We start from the raw sequence: 22,220 nt of genomic DNA, 5'->3' as shown, positions 1-22,220 counted from the left end.
TAATTCAGATTGACGGAAAACTTGATGTCTTAATAAAACACAGTTGCAATCTTTACAAATTGTTGGACTTTTCGATTCCGGCAAGAAGGCTGCGTTCACAAACACCTCTGGAAAAGGTGAGCCGGGAGGAAAATTTCATGGTATTATTTGGGGTGGGGATGTGATAATACTATGGAAGTGAAAGGGGCTTGAAAAAATAATGCTGCTTACTGGAAGTATCACAATGGACCAATACTGGACAAAAAATGGATCGACAAAAATATTGCAGATGTTTACTTATTCTACCCTTATATCAAAACAGTACTTTCTCAACGCCATAAATTCACTGTAACCAGGCCCACACTCACCGTTGCTAACGATGGGTTTTCGTCAAAGCATGGTTTTGAAGAGCAGCACCAAAGCAGTGATCGAGAATATAGTGACTCTCTCCCCTAGTGCACAATGTTTTGGAATTTACGTTTACAGTCTACAGACTGTTACAATAATTTGCACTATTCTCAAGCAGAGACACGAAACTAACGGTGTTTGTTAAGGTATAATGCGCCTTGGGGACAAATATTTGGATTCTCAAATTCTTTTTTGATCCACCTCTTGTGGGGGCTCATTTTAAAGCTCTCCGAATAATAGCAATTTCCCCGTCTGCAGTTGTTCGAAAATCGAACATGTTATTTTTCACCATAGAGTTAACACGGGGTTGGCGGCCATTTTGAATTTCAAATATCGATAAATTTTACGTAATTTGTTTCCCTATTTCCAAAATTTGCAGGGTGACCCCTTATTTTTTCTTTGGCTTGATGAGAGAAGAATTGTTGAAAGTTTCATTTGAGGAAAGTTTGAGAAAAAGTTGAAAATTTTCGAGACGCTGCTACCTTAAGTCGCCAAACTGATTAGTACCGTCGGTTCTGAAAAACAACACGTGGGACCCCCTGTCTTTACATCCAAAATGGACAACATAGTGGAACAGTATGCACATATTGACTTGCTATGAGGTATTTAGCTAGTTCCCACCGGGCCTGAGTCATCCAAAACAATCAATATTCTCTGATATGGTCTCAATAAATATATGATTTTGTGAGACTCAATTTGGTCGGGCAAAAAAGCGAATAAAAGGATATGTTGTCGTTACCATACATAACAGTGAATAAATGTTATTTGCTTGACATTCCAGTAGGTCAATTTTTCGCATTTTGAAATCGTCAGACGTGAAACTAGCAGTAGAATGGCTTTACAAGAGATGCACATATGGTTGATCGGCTATCCTATAATCTAGAAACCGAAATCGTTTTTGTAGCTCAGGGAACAGGTATAGGCTACAGCTATGAAATGGCAGACTGTAGTATTGACTATGGATCCAGCGGCAGGAGGGAAACCAGTATACCCTTGGTGTTGCTCAGTACCAATGCGATACGGTTTCCTGAAAAAGTTAAAAGTTGTGAGGTACAAACCTGATGTGCCGAAATGCATGTTGTAACTGTTATGAACATGAAGAACCGTATCGATTGGGAATGGGTCGCTGCACTCAGCGCCATCAAACGTGAAATACCAACGAGTGCAGCTTCCTCCAGATGACACTGCACGAATGTTACCACTCCACAGGACACGCAGTGCGGTGGTTCTTGAGTACTTACGAAACTGACACTCCTGAAAATTAAGACAACCTCCGCTTGATTAAACATAAATAAATTAATGTCGTAATTAAGCACACCCGGTGATACAAATGTAATTGCTCAGAATAGCGTACTTGAAAGTGCAGACGTGAACAACAAAAATGATATTGGAATTTGACCCAGAGGTATTATTTCACTTGTCATGTAGTCTACAGGTAACTAATTTAAACATTTTCCTCGACACAACTTGTCATATCCATGCATTGATAGGTAAATATTGTTCGATAGTGAGTTATAGACTGTGATAAGTTTCTTGAAAAACAACAATAATACGCTCTGTAAATAACAATAAATAATAAATAAATAAATGCAGTTAAACATTGCAGCTATTATCCCTTTTGATTTGCAATAGCCATTTGTACTGCAAGTGGTTGATTGAATTATTGTGATTTTTTCATCGAATTACTTGGAACCGTGTACAGAAGTGATTATCTGTGATGGTTAAAATGAACTGCAGTTCAAATGTCAACTGAAAAATTGTATGTCAATTAAGATATTATGGATATGAACTATGACACGCAGGAGAGGTTCACTGTTTCTGCGCATGAAAATTGGGAAGGTCACTTGTTTTCTCGCAAAGACTTTTGAAGGGTCCCTATTTGTCATTTTTCGCGTAGCATCATTTTGAAAAACACCGGCCCTCCCCCTTCCCCGTAATTTCTGTCCAGTCTGTAACTAGAGAACAGCGCGTAGGCTTCAGGTATCTCCGTCAATTCCAGCTCAAACCCGTCGACACTCGCAAATTCCGTGATTCAGAGGTGTAGAGATAAAAATTCGGATTCGAATGCGGTTTCAAATACTCAATGCCCATAAAAATATGCGTTTTGTAGCGTTCTCTCGCTGACGACCCTAGAGTCTTGTATACCGTATTGTCAATGCAACTGCTGTCAAAATATGCATCATTATTTAATATAATCAGCACAAAGCTACAAAGAATTAAGATTCTGCCCTACCAAACATTTTTGAAAGCCTGGTACACTACGAGAATATTTGCGCATTCATTCGTGCATTCATTCATTCATTCATTCATATATCTATTTGTCTTAATTTTTGTTTATTTATACTTCATCACCTTCGATAGTGTGTGTAAACCTTTGAAAATCATTTTGAAAAGCTTTGTTTAACGATTATGCCGCTACTGCATCAGTTACTGTAATTAAATGTTTTAGGAACACAATTTCTATTTATGTACTTTGATTACACATCATTGAAAAAATACTTGGTAATGTTAGTTTTGCTGTATTCCTTTCCATAAAAACAAAAAATAATATTTCAAAATATTTTACTCGTGTACCTTAATGATTCCGTTGTCTCGACCGTCGTTGATTTTATCCCAGGCACACTGTTTGATATTCCTAGGGAGGTTGTCTTCTCCTCTAGCTCCGACTTCCCCTTTTAGACCCGCCTGGCCAGGTTCGCCCTTTTCACCTCTTAACCCATCGCGACCATCACGACCTGGACTTCCGGGTGTTCCAGGAATTCCCGGGACACCTGCAGGGACTGGACAGCTTTGAGAACGAGGCTGTAGTAAACACATTAAATAAACATGAAATTGATGAAGTTGAACCGTGGACAGTAGAGGGAAACCCACACTCTACTGTCTATGATTGAAAGTCTTAGCAAACGCTAATTTGAATGCTTTACTTCGATCAAAGAAACCAGTGCCAATATTGTCAGAGGTATAATACGAAATAATGTTCCCCTCCCAGACCAGAATGGATGAAAGGAAACTCTGCACAACGCAAAGATTACATAGTACGGGTACATCACCTATTTTCGCGTGCTCTTATCATGACATGTTCTGATGATGTCACGCGTTCTCTCGTCGTTTGGCAGTCCTTTACAACGTGAAATAACCACTCGTCTTTTCCAACACTGGCTATGTTGTAGACTTGATGTTCATTACTGACATTCCTTTCGTTTTGTATGGTTGCTTAAACAGTCGCCCGGCACATTTCTGAGATAATAATCGTATTTAATATGTAGAATGTCTATACAATATTCAGTTATTTGAGAATCATGTCGGCCAGCATAACAGAGTGGCTACGGCTGCGGGGCTTAACTGGGCCCGACGAACACGAGTAGTCCACTGCTGCACAGAAGAAAACTCTTCTTCCAGGCGAAGCCAAGTAAGTTACGGAGTGCAAATTTTGCTTGAGTCCATTAAGGTTAGGGAGCCGTCATTATTTATGACCGGGGGGGTCCGGAGGAATCGGGAGGAGTCACTCAAAAAGTTGAAAGCTAGGAGGGTTGCTCAAAATGTGGAAAGAAAGAAGGGGGTTACTCAATTTTTGGTGCAAAATTAATTGAAACACCTCTCAAATTGCACCATTTCACTCATCAATTTCTCAAAATTGTCAATGCGAGGGGGACACCCCTCTCGTGCTGTCCCCTTGGGGTGATCCATTAAGTTTACTCAGTAACAGTGCAAATTGAAAATACCTCTCAGATTGCATCGGACTACAACATTGCACATATCTATTTCTCAAAATTTCGAATGCGGAGGGCTAAACATTTCGTATTCATGTGAGCGGTGAAATAAAAGTAGAGCTAGATAAATTTAGGATTTTCTCGTAATTTCTAAAATTCTTGTCATGAGTGTATGATAAATAGGTCATTAACCAATACCGCCTGTCTCTGTCATTATAATCATTCATGTCATTTGTGCTGCGTCAGACACTCGATCTCGTCTCGGGTCTGGCGCAGCACACATGACAAGAATGCAGACACGACGGGAACAGTCGATTTGGGGTAATATTAAACCTATACTTCAAATGACCTTTACATTAAATATGAGAGAGAGAGAGAGAGAGAGAGAGAGAGAGAGAGAGAGAGAGAGGATAATAGAAGCCGGAATAGCTCTGAGCACAACTAATTATTCACTCAATTACTCCGTGATTACATCTGTTAGCTGGCAAGAATTCGAAAACGATACCCTCACGATACATCGATGGAAAGTTGTCGGTCCTTTTGCCGACCTTGCTAATAAAACGTGCCGGCCTGGCAGATAGCAAATTGGTGCTCTCAGTATACGCATGCCATCGAGCTATTGGTTTCTCATTCTAAAATGCATTTGCTTCTGAAAAGCATTCACTGAGAAAAGAAGGAAAGCTAAATACCTGTTCAGAGCCGCTGGTCCCCTGAGATTTTACTATCCCGCCACTGATCGCAACCAAGATGACCAAAACGCCCAACATGAATGTTCGCTCCATCTTTACTGTGACTAGCAACTAAGGGAAGTGCCATTAGATCTTGGGACGGGTAAGTCAAAATGCCGGTATTCAAACATTTCGGATCCAATCTGAAACATAAAGTTTCGGAGTTTCTCTGTTTTGTACGAGAATCCTGCGTATTTTGCCAGGGGAACATGGTTGAAATTTTTAGCAGGTTTCGCTTCTCAGTTTTTTTTGTTCCATTCTGACTAGCCCCTCCGAGTCGATCCCAGAGAACTCCCCGGGGACGCGATGGTTTTACATAAACCCTAAAAAGGATGTGTGGTTGCTGTTTACGGAATGTGTCGGTTGGTTCTCATAAGTCACGGTTGAATGGACACTGCCCATTAACCTCCCAAGGCGATATTATCTGATATCAAATGACGAACGCAGATGAAGTAATGGGGAATTATGGAAAAAACTGTGGTTAACATTAACCTAGATTTAAATGCTGAAAGAGTCAGTGTCTTTTGACAAAAACCATATCGTCTTCGGTTTACTAAATATATCTTTGAAGTGGCGGTGTAAATGCACATTTTCTCTCTCTTTGCGGCGAAGTCGATCGAGATCCAGAACAACTTGTGTAAACGTTCCTTGGGGCGAGGTCGTTGATATGATAGAATGTTGGTAGAAAAGGGGCATCGTGCAGGAGGGTACAATTCGACTGAAATTATATGCATGGTTCTCCTCACACAATCCGTCTACGAATTTCCCGAGCTGACAGATATATAAATCTAGAAAAAAAGAACTCCGAAAATCATGGACCAAAGTGCAGAAGGCTATATTCTAAAGTGTCCCAGGCGATCACAATATCAAAGTGAAAGAAATCGTTAGCCAGGTCACGAAGACTTGCCCACCAGTCGATTGGCAGATTTTTATGTATTATTAGATGTTCTCAACTGATTCAGCTATTTCTCGGCTCATTTTCTTAGTAACCATCCTTTGTATTTTTTGCTCCATTTCTGATGTTTGCTGTGGCAGAGTATAGGTTGGTGCGGCGCTATGAGATCACACAGCTAGTTACGCGATCACACCCATCTTAACGCGTTCACTTCTCAATCTCTGGTTACAGTAACTCGAGACAAGTCTTACAGATATTGATTTATGCTAGTCTGACATAATTAAGCTAACAGACTTTTGACAAGTGTACTTTTTGATGTCGCCCCTAAATAATAATTTATCAAACTGCAAACGAGTTCATAATCAGAATGATGGGCTCGGTAAGCTTTCAGCAGAATTTTACTTTAATAGACCATTGTGTATCTGAAATGTGATCTAATTCAGTTCATTAGGCATGTTCGATCATGGAATAATCACAAAACATCTAAAATTTGTAAAAATTACTCAGAACTCGGTATGCCCGTCACTTAATCAAAGCATGGCTCGACTTTAGTATGACAGATGTACCTCTTTTTTGTAAACAAGATTTTGATAACAGTAATGAAATGCTATACAGTGATTGTCATATGGCTGTAATGCTATAGTTCTGAATTATAAAATATTGTGGGTAGTGCCTTTTCCCGTTTACAACAATGTATTGTAACGCCCTCCTTTTGTAAACAGCTTATCTCGAAGCTTCTCTCACGTGGTCAAGGCGTGTGAAGGTTTGCTCCAGATCGTACGATAAGGAGATATGAGATACTGTCATAAGACTAATTAATTACTGAAAAAAACTTGAATGAGAACAATCGAGAACGGGATATTCCATGATATTTTCTTTTTATATATAGCATCGAAAAAAAAATCACATCACGCCACGAATATTTTGAATGCTTGTCGGTCAATGACGAAAATTATTCAAATTATATATAAGCCTGCGTGCCAGCGGATATTTCTCGAAAGCAAGTGCCCGTGAAATTATAATTCGACAGTGAAATCATTCAGAAATTACACATGCATGGCGCCTGTTCTTTATAACCAAGGCCCCACCCTGGGCCCAACCACAGAGTAATATCATAGACAGAGTGGCAACAGCTATTGTTTAAGGCGTAAACGGTTACGTAAGCAATCCATGTTTGCCTCGCCTCACGAAGCTCTTGGCTCTCTTTTCCGAAGAGTGCCGACCATGCACCCTTCGGTAATTTTCGGATTTTCACCAATTGTTAAGCGAAAGTGTGTTCGACAAAGTTTGTGTTGTTGTTGTTGTCGTGTGGTGCTGATCGAATTGATGTGCTGGCGAAAACGGGAGTGTTTTGAGCTTCAGGAAAGTGGGTTTTACCGTTTTAAAAATTCCTCTCATATTTTTATGAATATATAATGAGTGTGTTTGAACAAATTTGAAAGTCTATTATCGATACTGTCTGGTTTTGCTTGATGGTTTACGGTCAGTCATACAGTCTTTTACACGTGCGTCAAGAAAGGACATGTTTATGAAACTGCTGGCGTGTTATGTTTTGATTGGCGTGAAGCAGTGTTTCTGGCCTGAGAGCTCACAAAGTAACTATGGTTGCTACGCGACTGGCAGTACGATGCCATCTCGTCGTATGTTTCGCATAATCTCGTGTAATTATCAACCACAAACAAAGCCTCCAAAAAGTTTAACACCTTTTAAGCTCATTTTAATATGAAAAGCCAATAGTCTACCGAGACGACCATGGAACAAAAGGCATGCAAGTGTTGCCACTCTGTTTATGTTACTCTGTGTCTCATCATAGCATCTGTCAGAGATGCAAATTTCTTTTGTCATGAACATTAAAAAAAAATCAATGCCCTTTCTTTTGCTAACACAGATGCAACTTATTCCCTTAGTTTCCTTGAAAATGTTGTGTATGGCTGTCAAAAATCTATGTCAACAAAATTACAAAATTGCTATCTCCTCCTCGGAAAAGGGGTTATTCTTTTCATTATTCACAGTGAGAAATCAGAAAATTATGGTTATCAAAATTATGTTGCCGGAATTTTGAAATATGGACCGAACTGTTCTGTGTACAGAAGAAATTTGCTTCAGGTCAGTTAGCGATCTCCTTGTGTACGGACCATGGAGATTGTGGGTAGTCTCACTTACTGTGATTTGCTGCACCTTGAGTAACATAGCTGGCACATTCAACACAGACAAAGTGGGTTGTACAGCAGGGAAAAGTTGAATGACGTTCTTCTAAAATTTGCTCGAAGTCAGCTTGTTATGAACAGCAGCTAGAAAGCGGCCAAAAGCTTGACTTATCCATGATGATCTTATTTGCCAAATGAACCTGATTGCAGGTTATGGAAATCACAACCTGCCATGTTGTTCCGTTTGTAGAGTGCAGTAAGGAATAGATCTCTTAGTCAATGAACTTCTGACGGATGTTCAAGTTTTGCCATATTTCTCTTTTTTTATTTGTTTGTTGTGTTTTTTTTTCATTTCTGCGTTAATAATTGTAACAAGTAGGCCGGTAGGCCGGGTAACAGGAACCACACTATTTTTTACTAACCTTTGCCGAACCTATCGTTACGATCGCAAGCGCTCTTTACAGTTCTGAGACGGTTTTAACTTTATTTAATATAAGGTTACTTCTGATATTGACTCGTGCACATTTCGCTGGTGTTTAGAGACAGACGGCTACAGAGCTAACTATCGGCCGGGACGTAGTATGCGTATAATGCTGAGTGAAACCGGGTGGACGTTACTGTTGGTTGCGTGAATGCAGTCCTACACAAAGTGTTTTACTCTGAGTACTTACCGCAGGCGCTTATCATTTAAGTTTGAAACAAGTTGAGAACATTCACAACTAAAGTGCCTAATGTATACAACAGAGTTTATGCAACAAAATCTGGTATTAAGACGTTGAGTCGTAAAATTTGGGGTAATCTTCGCTGTAAATTCATGCAAATACGTATTGGGGTTATAAAATAGGAAATCTGTATTTCACTCGATTGTCGATCATAATAATGGCGACATTAAATCTGGAAATTACAGAAACCCTTCTTCAAAGTGTTATTTTTATGTCGTTAAATTTTGTACTTCTCAAAAACAATCTGGAACAGGGAGCTTTGAGAATAAAATATACCCTTGACTAGATGCCATAGGTATTCACGGATTGCAAGTCGGTTGCCAGGAATCACCAATTACCCAATGTAGCAACGGAGGAATTACTTTAGCCTGCAGCAAAGGTAAAAAATCGTTTTCGTAGACCGGCTATACACTTGTAAGTAATTTCAAGTACACTTTTCAACGATACGGCCTTTGAATCTCATTTGTTACTCACTGGGCACTAGGTGGAGGGTGAGGGTTCAAAGGTTAATTGCAGGAAAGAATTTTTCAAACGTCGGTTTGTGTGATTGTAGGGTCTCTTCCTGGACACAGAGTAACATAAACAGAGTGGCAACACTTGCATGCCTTTTGTTCCATGGTCGTCTCGGTAGACTATTGGCTTTTCATATTAAAATGAGCCTAAAAGGTGTTTAACTTTTTGGAGGCTTGGTTTGTGGTTGATAATTACACGAGATTGTGCGAAACATACGACGAGATGGCATCGTACTGCCAGTCGCGTAGCAACCATAGTTACTTGTGAGCTCTCAGGCCAGAAACACTGCCTCACGCCAATCAAAACATAACACGCCAGCAGTTTCATAAACATGTCCTTTCTTGGCGCACGTGTAAAAGACGGTATGACTGACCGTAAACCATTGAGTAAAACCAGACAGTATCGATAACAGACTTTCAAATTTGGTTCAAACACACTCATTATATATTCTTAAAATATGAGAGGAATTTTAAAACGGTAAAACCCACTTTCCTGAAGCTCAAAACACTCCCGTTTTCGCCAGCACATCAATTCCGATCAGCACCACACGACAACAACAACACAAGCTTTGTCGAACATACTTTCGCTTAACAATTGGTGAAAATCCGAAAATTACCGAAGGGTGCATGGTCGGCACTCTTCGGAAAAGAGAGCCAAGAGCTTCGTGAGGCGAGGCAAACATGGATTGCTTACGTAACCGCTTCACGCCTTAAACAATAGCTGTTGCCACTCTGTCTATGATATTACTCTGTGATTGTATTACAAAGAGAATGATCTGTATTTGTAGGTCGCTCAGAAATGCGTGTTGCACTGTAAAAGATTTTACATCCTTCAAACATATAGGGTTTACTCTAGACTAGTATATTGTTATGATGTTTTCTGCCCGCCGAAAATGCTTGCCTTGAGCTAAGGATGAATTTCACAACACCAAAAAAAGCATCTCAGAGTATACTTATATGTATACGTAGAATATACGTAGCGTAAAGTTGTGTTGTTAAGTTGTGATGTCCTCTCATCTGCCGTGACTCTTGTATCAAAAAGTAATAAATTGGACTAAGTTGTTTCTCGATGAAGGCCTAATATGAAAGACTCTCTGCAATATTCAAATTATTGTGTACTCACTCCTTCAGGAAAAGGGATTCGTACTTAGACACATACATACATACATACATACATACATACATACATACATACATACATACATACATACATACATACATACATACATATACATACATACATACATACATACATACATACATACATACATACATACATACATACATACATACATACATACATACATACATACATACATACATTACATACATTACATACATACATACATACATACATACATACATACATACATACATACATACATACATACATACATACATACATACATACATACATACATACATACATACATACATACATACATACATACATACATACATACATACATACATACATACATACATACATACATACATACATACATACATACATACATACATACATATATACATACATACATACATACATACATACATACATACATAGGAGACACCAAGTGAACATTGACATGGTGAATATTTGCAACCGCATGCCAATAGACAGTAACTACTGTGTCTAGACTAAAACATACCGTATCTCATGACATTTCCGAAAGCAAGACATTTGCCTAACTCAGATGAATTTTCTTTTTAACTCGGAATGAAAAATAGACTTTGGAGTCTTACTCCTGATTTCAGAAACCAGCGAAAAGCCGCTTCTCAGAAGCGGGATTGTGAGCCGTGAGTTTGTTGGGGGGGAGCATCTGAAAAAATTTGAGAACTTTTCTTGGATTCCCCCGGACCTCCCCCCTCCAGAGGTATTTGTGAATGCATTCTTATGTATATTATTAACATAACATACCAACAACATAGTAAAATCTTCGTGATTGCACCTTTGACATTGTATGTTACATGTAAGACGTCTTGTATAAACACCTAACCTAGCAAAATGTCTGTCCTTCTGGCTATGTGAAGTCTTAAAGAACTTTTAACCTGTCGACATCACTGCTTAGAAATGTATTTAAAGGTAAGATTGTAAGAAAATGTTAACACGTGTCACGAAGTACCAAGTTCATGGAAATGTTCTATTCGCAGGTAAAGTTAATGCCATTTTCCTGAAATTTCTCCGAGATTTCACGATCAAACATTTAACTTTGAGCAAATGTAAAGTGATTTTTCCAATCTCCGATGCAGTCTCTGCGGATAAAATTCTTCACTTCTTGGCTTTCCACAACTTTTCTGCCGGCTTTTCTCATACTGTCAACTGAAGTTTCTTCGACTACTTGTCTGATTCTTGATGCAGTCAACGGCCTACAAAGAAAGTCGGCAAGCTTTTCGATAACCTTCGTCAAATCGTGTTTCATTTCTTCGTAATCGATGTGAAGAACATTGTCGTTCTCTCCGAGTTTGCGCCAGGAAATCACGTGGTTGAAGAACGGACCCCCAGGTACGGTTCCCTTAATAAACCGTAGTATCATATCTTCCCATGTAGTATAATGCCATGACCCCGACGCGAGAACCTTCACATAGTGGTAGTATGATACGCATGTGTCTTTTGGATTTCGAGATATATAGATAGCCTTCACCTTTTTGTCCTTAAGTGCCTTCTGCGCGAATATTTCGTATGGCAGGTGGGTTTTGAACACGCGGGCGCTCGGCTCATTCAACGTAAAGCCTTGTGTTTGCTTTAATACCAGTAACGTAGAAGGTGTGAGAACTCGGCAGCCATGGAAGGTCGACAAAATATTTTGTATTCTTAAACCTCCTATAAGTACCTACAGTAGATCGATCGATGCTCTGATGAAACCACAGGCGAACTGGAGGTGAAAAGTCTAAAATTATGATATTATGTTCATAATTATTGGTTGAAGGGCGTCCAATATATAGAAGTGTAAATTTCTGTATATAGATAGATAGATAGATAGATAGATAGATAGATAGATAAGTTTATTTCAGTACTGATGGCCTCCGGCCAAAATGTACAAATCAAAAAGCAAAATTATAAACTGGTCGCTAGAAATGTACAGATGACAGCAAGGCAACGAATAAAAATATTATCTTAATTATTAATAGTGTCATCTCTGAGTTTTGTTGCATAGAAAATAAACCTACTGAGTTTCCTTATTGTAGTTGTATTATGAGATGAAAAGTATCTTAAACTTATGTACAAGAGGTGGATTAAAGTAATATTGTGGAATGTATTTCTGTCTCAGATTGTTATACATTGGACAGACAAGTAAAAAGTGAAACTCGTCTTCAATGTGGTCTCCTTCACATAATTCACATATCCTTAATGCCCTTGGAATATTGTTCTTGCGCCCGGATTCAATTTTCAAATTATGAGCAGTTCTAAATTTACATAGTGCAATTTTGAAAATAGCTTTATCAATACAGGTTAAAGATGGTTCTAAGGGAAGGTCTCTTTTAAAGGTGGCATATGTATCTAATTGTCTTGATGCTTTCATTTTGATTGACCAAAGCTGTGTATCTATGTCTATACATCACTGTTTAAATGTTTTCAAAAAACAATTTCATTCCCCACTCCTTGCTGCTCCCAAAGTTCTCCAAAGCCATAGCTCTGGAGCAAATATTTAACACCATTTGCCCAAAAATTATATTTTTGTACACCAATATTCTTAAGTTGAAAATCGTAACATTTGTAAATGAGTCTATTTTTATCCATATTTACAATTCTTATCCAATATTTGATAATCTTATAAAATCGTGGTACTCTCAACGACATTCGACCTAATTCCCCTCTAATGGCAGCAGCTGAAGTATTTGTGTACAAACTAAGTATATAGCGCAGCATATTATTGCGAACCTTTTAAGTATCTTTAGCAGGATGAAAGCCCCAGATTTCAGAGCCATTCTGTATATCGGATGCCAAGGCCGGCCGCCTATGTCACACAGAACTCGTACATCGGATCGATTACGATATAAACAATTAATAAACGATTCTTACTAGTTGGCAAAATACTTGACCAAGGTTACTGAACACGAGTCTCCGATGATTTAGACACAGATGCACTGCTTCATATGGTTTCAAGCAGATTTCCTCTCCCTGTTTGTTTTTGAATATGTGTACCTGTAGGCCTATGTGTATGGGTGATGTGTATGTTGACCTGGAGTACGACATTATACGGTAGCTCACTTTTTGGAAGTATGTTGTGGCCTAGCTCTGCGTACGATGCTGTGTGTTCCCGGCGTATAGGGCCTCCCACCACAGCCCTGCTGATTGCCATGGAGAAAACCGGCGACATTTGGTCCAAATTTGGACCGCGCAAGAAAAATTACTTTTCTAACTATACTGCTGGCCGAAATCAAGATCGCACCGTCCAGAAATGTCAAAGCCAGAAATTCTCATCCTGACCTATACCAAAGCAATCTTGCACACTAATGATCATTCCACTGTTTCTATTGGGGTTTGTTTGTTTGTTGATTTGCCCCGGTAAGATCTTTTCCATACGATACACATTTCGAAATTTTTCAAGGTAAATTTAGTATATTCCCAGTTTGTAAAAATTCTCATATAGTGTCATCGTTTTATGAGTATTTTATTGAGATTTTTTAATTAGATTCGTTCAATTTCAAGCAGTTTAGGTTTTACAATTTTTAAATTTTTAGTAGTTCAGCTTGACGTGTTATTTTTTATTGTTTTTTTTCACAATATTTTGATTTTTTTTCTTTTCTTGACACCAATTTCCCCAAATTTTGTTAGCTGTAGTTTAGTTTTAGTCTTTTTTCTGCAAATTTTGTGAGCAATTCGTTGTCAGTGGGTTCGTTAGAACAGTTTCATCACAAAGAGAAAATTTTGTTAGAGCTTCCGAAACACCCAAGGCAATCCATGAACGGAATCACCGCCTACCACGAGACGATATAGTAAACGTGGTTCCATTGACTACGCGGCACCAATGGCAGTGGCGAAGGCCGATCTCCAGACGGCATTTGCCAACGTACGAGAACTTCTGGGAAGACGGCACAAATTTTCAAACTATGACTTATTGGTCGAGGTAGCCAACTTCTTTGCGGTGATGAATGGCTCTATAAGTAGATGTGAAACGAAACAACTAACAACACAAGTGGGTGTGAATCACAAAGTGTATAAAAAGTTAGATCTTTCGTGGGTTAAATTTGTCCAGAAAGGTTGAGTTGACGCCGATAGAGTAGGCGTAGGACATTGTTGACTGAGATCGGCTCGGTTTGGGGTCGTTCAGTCCAAAGAAAAAACCTGGAAAGTTTTGAATGATCACCGTTACGCATTTTGCTGTTATAACTCAATTTTTTGGTCAAAGTAATTCAGTAAGAATATACGCCAGATTCCTTGTGTTGTTTTCGTCATCGCCATACGCGTATACGGACGGTTTTCGATTAAAAACGGTCTAAATATTCAGCGCTTGTAAATGCGTGCAAAGTTTCAGTGACTGTTTACGCAGCAGTCGTCAATACAACTAGGATTTGCCATCACGTAACGACTGTAACTCCGCATCAATAGTCCATACGAAAATTGTGTGCTGAATATAAGGAGGTTAAAATTACGGTAGGAAAGGTCGGTCCATTTTCCGTCAAAGTTGTTGATCTGAAAAATCTTCACTATGCACCAACTAGTACATGAGTGGCTGTTATAGTTCTACACGTCCCGCGGACTTTCCATTGTTCCTTGTTACGAACTATGTTCAAAGTGCGTCAAGCTACGACTACATGTAAGAGTTGAAGAGCTGAAACTTTAACGTTGAAAGAAATGAAGTACACCGGGCTCGATACGATGTCGACTTCGAGATCTCACATGAACCTTAAATGTCTATTGTCAACGTTAGAAACGAGTTCTTTATTTCATTCCTTTCAAGTTAAAGTTTCGTTACGTATTAACGTTTTATTTCGAGAGCAAGACCTTTCTGTTGAGAAAACCTACAGATCTTTCTAATAATGAACATCAAACCGGCCGTTTACATGGTCATTCGAGTTACTGTACTTGCAGTAATTAGTTATTCAGTAATGACACACTACAAACTTATTACGTGTAGATATCACGAGTGTTCAGGACGTCATGTTAAACAAGCTCTTGCAAATACCTGTTAAAATAATTTAATAGAATAAACACCTGTTATTAATCTAAATGAAACTGTGTATGTGACCTTCATCCTGCGTTTGTCGACATTGTCTACATTATCTCCTTATCAACTTGTGGAATTAGCTGATGACCATCCGAATGTTTTCTTTAAATAACATATCTCACCCACGATAACATTTTGACAATAAATCGTAATATGTGCTAAATTGTGGTGTTATTTTCTTTTTTTTCCTTTTGCGGGCTTGAGCTTGCGTATAGAAATGGGGCCGTGCCCTGGATGGGTTTGCTTCTGTACATAGTAATGCTGTTCTCGTTGGGCCGGCTACTTCTCAACACAGCAGTTCAGGTTGAGGCTGGCTCCTCTGCTGATAGTGATACAGTTGTCGGGGTTGGAGGCGCTGCGGGTACACACAGCCCTGTCTCGAGGGACGTTCACCGTGGAAGTACCACTGGCCCCACACTTGAAGGCACAATCATGTACCTTTCACCTTACAGGGCTACTTTACGCTTAGATCCTCACTTAACTTGGTCTGTACTGTCACAGACAAACATGCACAGATTCGCAACGGGTTTTGTTTAAGGCGTGAAGCGGTTACGTAACCCATCCATGTTCGCCTCGCCTCAGGTTGCTCTCGCCTCTCTTTTCCGAAGAGTGCCGACCATGCATCCTTCGGTAATTTTCGGACTTTCGCCAATTGTTAAGCGAAAGTATGTTCGGCAAAGTTTGTGTTTTTGTTGTCGTGTGGTGCTGAGCGGAATTGGCGTGCTGGCGAAAACAGGAGTGTTTTGAGCTTCAGGAAAGTGAGTCTTATCATTTTAAAAATTCCTCTCATATTTTTATGAATATATAATGAGTGTGTTTGAACCAAATTTGAAAGTTTTTTATCGATACTGTCTGGTTTTACTCAATGGTTTACGGTCAGTCATACCGTCTTTTACACGTGCGTCAAGGAAGGACATGTTTATGAAACTGCTGGCGTGTTAAGTTTTGATTGGCGTGAAGCAGTGTTTCTGGCCTGAGAGCTCACAAAGTAACTATGGTTGCTACGCGACTGGCATTACGATGCCATCTCGTCGTATTTTTCGCATAATCTCGTGTAATTATCAACCACAAACAAAGCCTCCAAAAAGTTTAACACCTTTGAAGCTCATTTTAATATGAAAAGCAAATAGTCTACCGAGACGACCATGGAACAAAAGGCATGCAGCGTTTCCAGTCTGTCTATACTATTTGTCTGTGGTACTGTATGTGTTGACTACGGCTTTCAATGGGGTCCGACAGGTGACGTCATGCCACATGATTAATACTCCGCGAATATGAACTCAGATTTTTCTGGGCATGGTGGATTTTTCAGCACTTTAAGAGTGAAATACAATAAACATACATAAATCGATGCCCCTACTGTATCATGGATTTTTGGAAATAATGAGTTACTACTGTTTTATTAAGTTCAGACATACAAAAATTACGTAGGATTACTCTTTAAGCTTTATCAAGATATAGAGCATTTTATCAATCTCACCAGTGACCCCTGCGATTTAATGGTTAATTTCTTATTGGTTTGTGATTTATAGGCGTTGGGTGACTGAATTTGTGTCACATGGGAGCTCGAAACCATGCCCCTCACAGGATTATTCTTTTCAGTTGGTAGGTTGACTGATGGAGTAATTCTTTCATTTTCCAATTTGTTGAGACCCATTTTATTGGTTTTGCCTTGTAATTGTTTCAACTCCAGTTCTTAAACAGTTAACTAAATAACTCTGCAGGTTTAGATATTTACCAGTAAATACCGAGTAACGTCAAGAGTTTATCACCGAAACTATTTACGTCATTTTAAAACTATGTAGTAACTTGACGTAAACATACAATCGAGTGGGGGCAAGCTTTTCCACATTAGGGACTGTCCCTCCAACACCAATCTTGCAGTCGCATACAGTCACTGCAAAACAGAAACCTTTTACTCGTCTGTGAATGAAGGAAACATCGTTAGATATGTGACCATGAACGAAAATGCGAATAGTTAACCGCCATGGGATTACGATTTCCGGTAGAGTGTAGGTAAGTTGGCCTCATCGATCAAACTATGAAGTTAAAAGCTCCATGATCAAACTCATGATAAACACGCAGGGCTCGAAGGACTGGAGAACCAATAAGAGTTGATCATCAGCAGCTTAACTGTCCAAAATATCTACCGAGATACGAAGTACGTGTCAGCAAACACTGCATGATAGTTATTCTGACGTAACTTGACGTATACACTAACAATTCAAACGGCATTAGGGTTATAATAAATATGCCAAATCTCCGAGGCTGTATGTTTCAATACAATCTACGCTGTTTACGTGCACATACCTGAGAATCGAGACAGTGGCGTAATCCTTATTAACAAGTGTTATATCTGCATAGCATGGGCTGATGCGAAAGACTAACCTGTCTTATCCTTATTAAAACACCTTTATCTAACGGACAAGTCAATGTGTGTACAGTATGTATGTATGTATGTATGTATGTATGTATGTATGTATGTATGTATGTATGTATGTATGTATGTATGTATGTATGTATGTATGTATGTATGTATGTATGTATGTATGTATGTATGTATACATGTATGTATCTCTATCTATCTATCTATCTATCTATCTATCTATCTATCTATCTATCTATCTTTCTATCTTTCTATCTTTCTGTGTTTGTATGTATATGCATGCATGAATGTATGCATGCATGTATGTGAGTACATATGTATGCATGTAATTACAATGTATGAATGTACATGTATGTGTATATGTATGTACGTATTTGTAAAGATAATTTCCTTTATGAAAAATGAAGAATGTCAGGACCTATAACTAAATCTTTCTATGCCTGACTTTCTTGCCAGCAGCTATTGAGTATAACCTCTCACTGTCTCAAAAATGCCTCCAAGAACGACCATGGATTCATTTTATACTTCCTTGTTGTTGCTGTTCCTATTATCGAATCAAATTTCGGCAGTATTGTGCATACGTCAAAACTACCCAACTTTCCTGGAGGAAAATAACCAAGGGAAAAGAGAATAGCATTACAAATAATATTTGTAGACAGTATTGGGTCTCTGTACGTTGCGCCCATAAACAGGTTGTACAAGCTTTCCGGTGAGTTAGATGTCGAACAGAAAGTGTCAACGGGACCAAAGGATGATAACTCAAAGCCTGCCTGTATCCCACCTGATTTCAATGATGCTGGCTGTGATGAATTGTTTGCAATGTACAATGTGAATAAAATGCTTGTTTTGGATAAAACACAAGATTGGTTGATCACATGTGGGAGTGTGTACAAAGGAACATGTCAAACTAGAAATAAGCAAACACTTGATCTTGAAAAGGAATACTTTGCAAGGCAGGTAGCGTCAGCAAGTCCTAGTGCTTCCACAATTGTTATTATTTCCCCTGGACCAGGTAATGATGATGATGATGATGATGATGATGATGATGATGATGATGATTGTTGTTGTTGTTGTGGTGGTAGTGGTGGTGGTGGCTTGACGATGTTATTGTTGTTGTTATCATCAGTATTACTAATACTTCGACTACCTTGCTTTTCAGATCAAACTTATTCAACACCACGTTATTTAAAAGATGACAGTATTTGTTGCCTTTCGCCAACTACTACCACTGATTTATCTTCTAGACTGTGTGCTCTATGGTATTTGTCAAAAGTACCATACGTTTAGGGAGATAAATGCTATAGGAAACAAAGAAATAACATTACAAAGAATGGTTGTGGACAGTTCTGGGTCTCTGTTCGTGGGATCTGTCAACTGGTTGTACAAGCTTTCCAGTGAGTTAGATGTCGAACAGAAAGTGTCAACGGGACCAAAGGATGATAACTCAAAGCCTGCCTGTATCCCACCTGATTTCAATGATGCTGGCTGTGATGAATTGTTTGCAATGAACAATGTGAATAAAATCCTTGTCTTGGATACAACACAAGATTGGTTAATCACATGTGGGAGTGTTTACAAAGGAACATGTCAAACTAGAAATAAGCAAACACTTGGTATTGAAAAGGAATACTTTGCAAGGCAGGTAGCGTCAGCAAGTCCTAGTGCTTCCACAGTTGGTGTCATTGCCCCTGGACCACACAGTGATGTCTTGTATGTTGCAAGGAGCGATGTTTCCGCTACCCGTACCCGATGGGAAGCTCTTACAAGTCGTGTTCTCCCCGTACGTGATGCAAATGATGACGAAGTCTTTGAAATTTTGTCATCAAAAATATTACAGAATACAGCAGTCATTAGAGCAAATGATGATTATTTGAACAAACACCCAGACTTTAACATAGAATATGTGTATGGATTTTCGAGCAATGGTTTCATGTATTATGTGGCAGTACAGCCAGTTGGGGACAGTGGGTCATTTGTCACAAGAATTGTCCAAATCTGTCAAACATGTGCACTGTACAAAGAAACCTACATTGACCTTCCACTAATGTGTAGAAGCAATAGTGGAACTGAATATAACTTGGCACAGTCAGCATACGTAACCCAGGCTGGTATTGATCTTGCCCATGACTTGGGAATGAGCAATCAAGATGATAAGACAATATTAATGGTGACATTTGCAAAGTCAGATGGGATTTCAAGCACCCCTACAGATGAATCTGCAGTTTGTATTTATCCTGTCACTACAATTCGTGAAAAGTATTTGGAATGGATCAATGACTGTTCTAACAATGCTGACAAACAACCCGGATGTGATTGGTCTGCTCAGCAGATTGGTATAGACTGTGGAACTGGCACTTTGGTAAGAGATAAAGCTATACACTGAATGACAATAACAATGAAGCATTTATCATGATATGCACACTGCTCATGCGTAATGCCGCATTATTACTGTGTAATGTAACAGCGCAACATCGTATTAACAGATATGCAGAACATCGGTACAGCCATCATCCCCTTACTAATTACTTATCCGAAATACCTGGATTCTGTCGTCGTCTTCTGTGTTTTGTCTCATGTTACAGTATTGATCGAATTATCTGAGTAAAGGACAATTGCCAGAATAAGGTGCTTACTTTAAGATGACACACTTTATCGTTTTAAAGAGAGATTGTTTGTCTTCCTTTTAGGATGACATTATTGGTGACAATATGTGTGATTGCCGTTCCTTTGGTAAGATGACTTGTGGTTCACTAGACATTGTCCGGACTGCGGCCTTCATAACCACTGGGTCGAGGTTGACAGCAGTTACAGGTACGACGCATCTAACACACACTGCTATGTTCACAGGGGATAGCAACGGACAATTGAAGAAGGTAAGTTTACATTGCATTATCATTTAACCAATTTTAGCTGTCGTGGGATATCAATTATTGGTTGAGCAAATAATTTCAGATTTGCCATGATGGTCACAAGTGTTGCTCATTTTACCTCGGGCAATTGAAGAAGGTGGGTCACACTTACCCTTTGTTACACATGGCCTAATGCAAATAAAAGAGAGTGGAATCAAATATGATGGCTTGTTAGATTTAGATGCTGAATAATCATGAGCTTTTAGTTGTGCTTGGACTGTCATTTATTTACAAAAGCTGTAAATAGCTGTATAAAATCGGGTTTATGGTTATACACACCAACGTGATTCCCCCCTCATCCACAGCTGAAAGTTACAAATGGTAAATCAGCTACAGAGTATGAAGCCATCGTTGTTGTCAAAGACAACCCTGAGATTGTACAGAATGGATTAGTGTTTGATACTCTGAAAAACTTTATTTACGTCATGAGTAAAAGACAGGTGAGCAAAAACGATTCGTTGTGAATTCCCTTTAAACGGGGTTTCTAAACAAATGTTAATGGATTTTTAAGTTTAAGATAGGAAGTTTTGCTGGTCGATGTCAATCCTTATAATGAAGCAAATGAGGTTTCTGCAACTCATGTAATTCCTTCTCCGACGACTCTAAGTGATAGCATGTATGGCTAAGACTGAGCAGGTATAAGAAGCAATCAAATAGTCGAATTACGAAATGTCGCAAACCCTGTTTCAATTTAGAGGCGAGAGTTTGGACAGTTGTTAAAAGTCACGGAAAACAATGTTGCTTGTGTTTCATTTTTAATTAGATCACAAGGATACCAGTTGAAAACTGTGGACAGTACACAGACTGTGAGGAATGTACATCTGCCAATGGTGTTGGAGACCCTTACTGTGGATGGTGTTCACTTGAAAACAAGTAAGCAATTTATCTGCAGAGGAGTCTCATGGGTATTCAACACTCTGTTTCTTTTGGGAATCTGGAAAGTATCTATTTCATGACATGATAGAGTACCTTAACAGTGGTCAGTGATGTCATTATATGCTCTGGAAATAGTAACAACCAAAGCAATATGCACAAATAACTGCAATATATGCCAAGTAAAGGGTATAGTATTGTGAGCATTTTGCTATGATTAGGGCAATAAATGTTCTCATCGAAGCTTTTGAGTGTCGTGGCGCCCTAACAGGTTGATTAATAAGTACAACTATGTATTTATAGGTGCAGCAGGAAAGCAAAATGTGCAGGTTCCCACGATGATAATTCCAATAGGTGGATTGGTAATTTAGGTACTTGCCCAAGTATGGTTGTGGAACCAACTAGTGCTGAAAGAGGACAGATAGAAACAGTAAGTAAACTTTCAAATGGGAAGTACTGAATCACAATTATTTGTTCTTTGAATTATTATTCAAGTAGTAAGATGAAGGGATTAAACAACACCTTGTATATATCTTATTGTTTCAGTTGACCCTCACCGTCACCAGTCTTCCAGAAACCAGTGGTAGATTCAGCTGTGTGTTTGCTAACCTTGGAAGCACAGAGGCCGCTAAAAAAGAACAAAACGGCGGTCAGCTGACATGTTCAACACCATTGCCGACAAATATACCAGCACCTGGAGATAGAGGTAAGACATTTGATAAACCTTCAAACCTTAAAACAATTTCTATGCGTTACCAGTCTTATTGACATACTCATT

The 22,220-nt window shown here is 39.0% G+C and overlaps 2 protein-coding genes across 2 annotated transcripts in view; one reads left to right on the top strand and one right to left on the bottom strand.

Annotated features, from left to right (window-relative positions):
• Positions 1-4,910, bottom strand: part of LOC139135291 (collagen triple helix repeat-containing protein 1-like) — a 5,927-nt gene extending 1,017 nt beyond the window's left edge. Inside the window, exons 1-3 of the mRNA XM_070702611.1 lie at positions 4,787-4,910; positions 2,962-3,189; positions 1,446-1,641 (exon numbers count right to left, since the gene is read on the bottom strand). Of these exons, the coding sequence (XP_070558712.1) occupies positions 1,446-1,641; positions 2,962-3,189; positions 4,787-4,879 (517 nt within the window). The 5' untranslated portion in view covers positions 4,880-4,910. The remainder of the gene's footprint in view (positions 1-1,445; positions 1,642-2,961; positions 3,190-4,786) is intronic.
• A 14,605-nt stretch (positions 4,911-19,515) lies between these two features.
• On the top strand, positions 19,516-21,902 carry LOC139134401 (plexin-A2-like). Its single transcript, XM_070701263.1, has 5 exons — positions 19,516-20,019; positions 20,348-20,533; positions 20,875-21,009; positions 21,333-21,442; positions 21,746-21,902. The coding sequence occupies exons 1-5, from the start codon at positions 19,591-19,593 to the stop codon at positions 21,900-21,902; spliced, it is 1,017 nt and encodes a 338-aa protein (XP_070557364.1). The 5' UTR covers positions 19,516-19,590.
• The last annotated feature ends 318 nt before the right edge of the window (positions 21,903-22,220 follow it).

The sequence above is a fragment of the Ptychodera flava genome, chromosome 6, assembly GCF_041260155.1.
Source record: "Ptychodera flava strain L36383 chromosome 6, AS_Pfla_20210202, whole genome shotgun sequence".
NCBI lineage: Eukaryota > Metazoa > Hemichordata > Enteropneusta > Ptychoderidae > Ptychodera > Ptychodera flava.
Note: the sequence above shows the minus strand (reverse complement) of the source record. Positions and strands in the feature narration are given on the sequence as shown.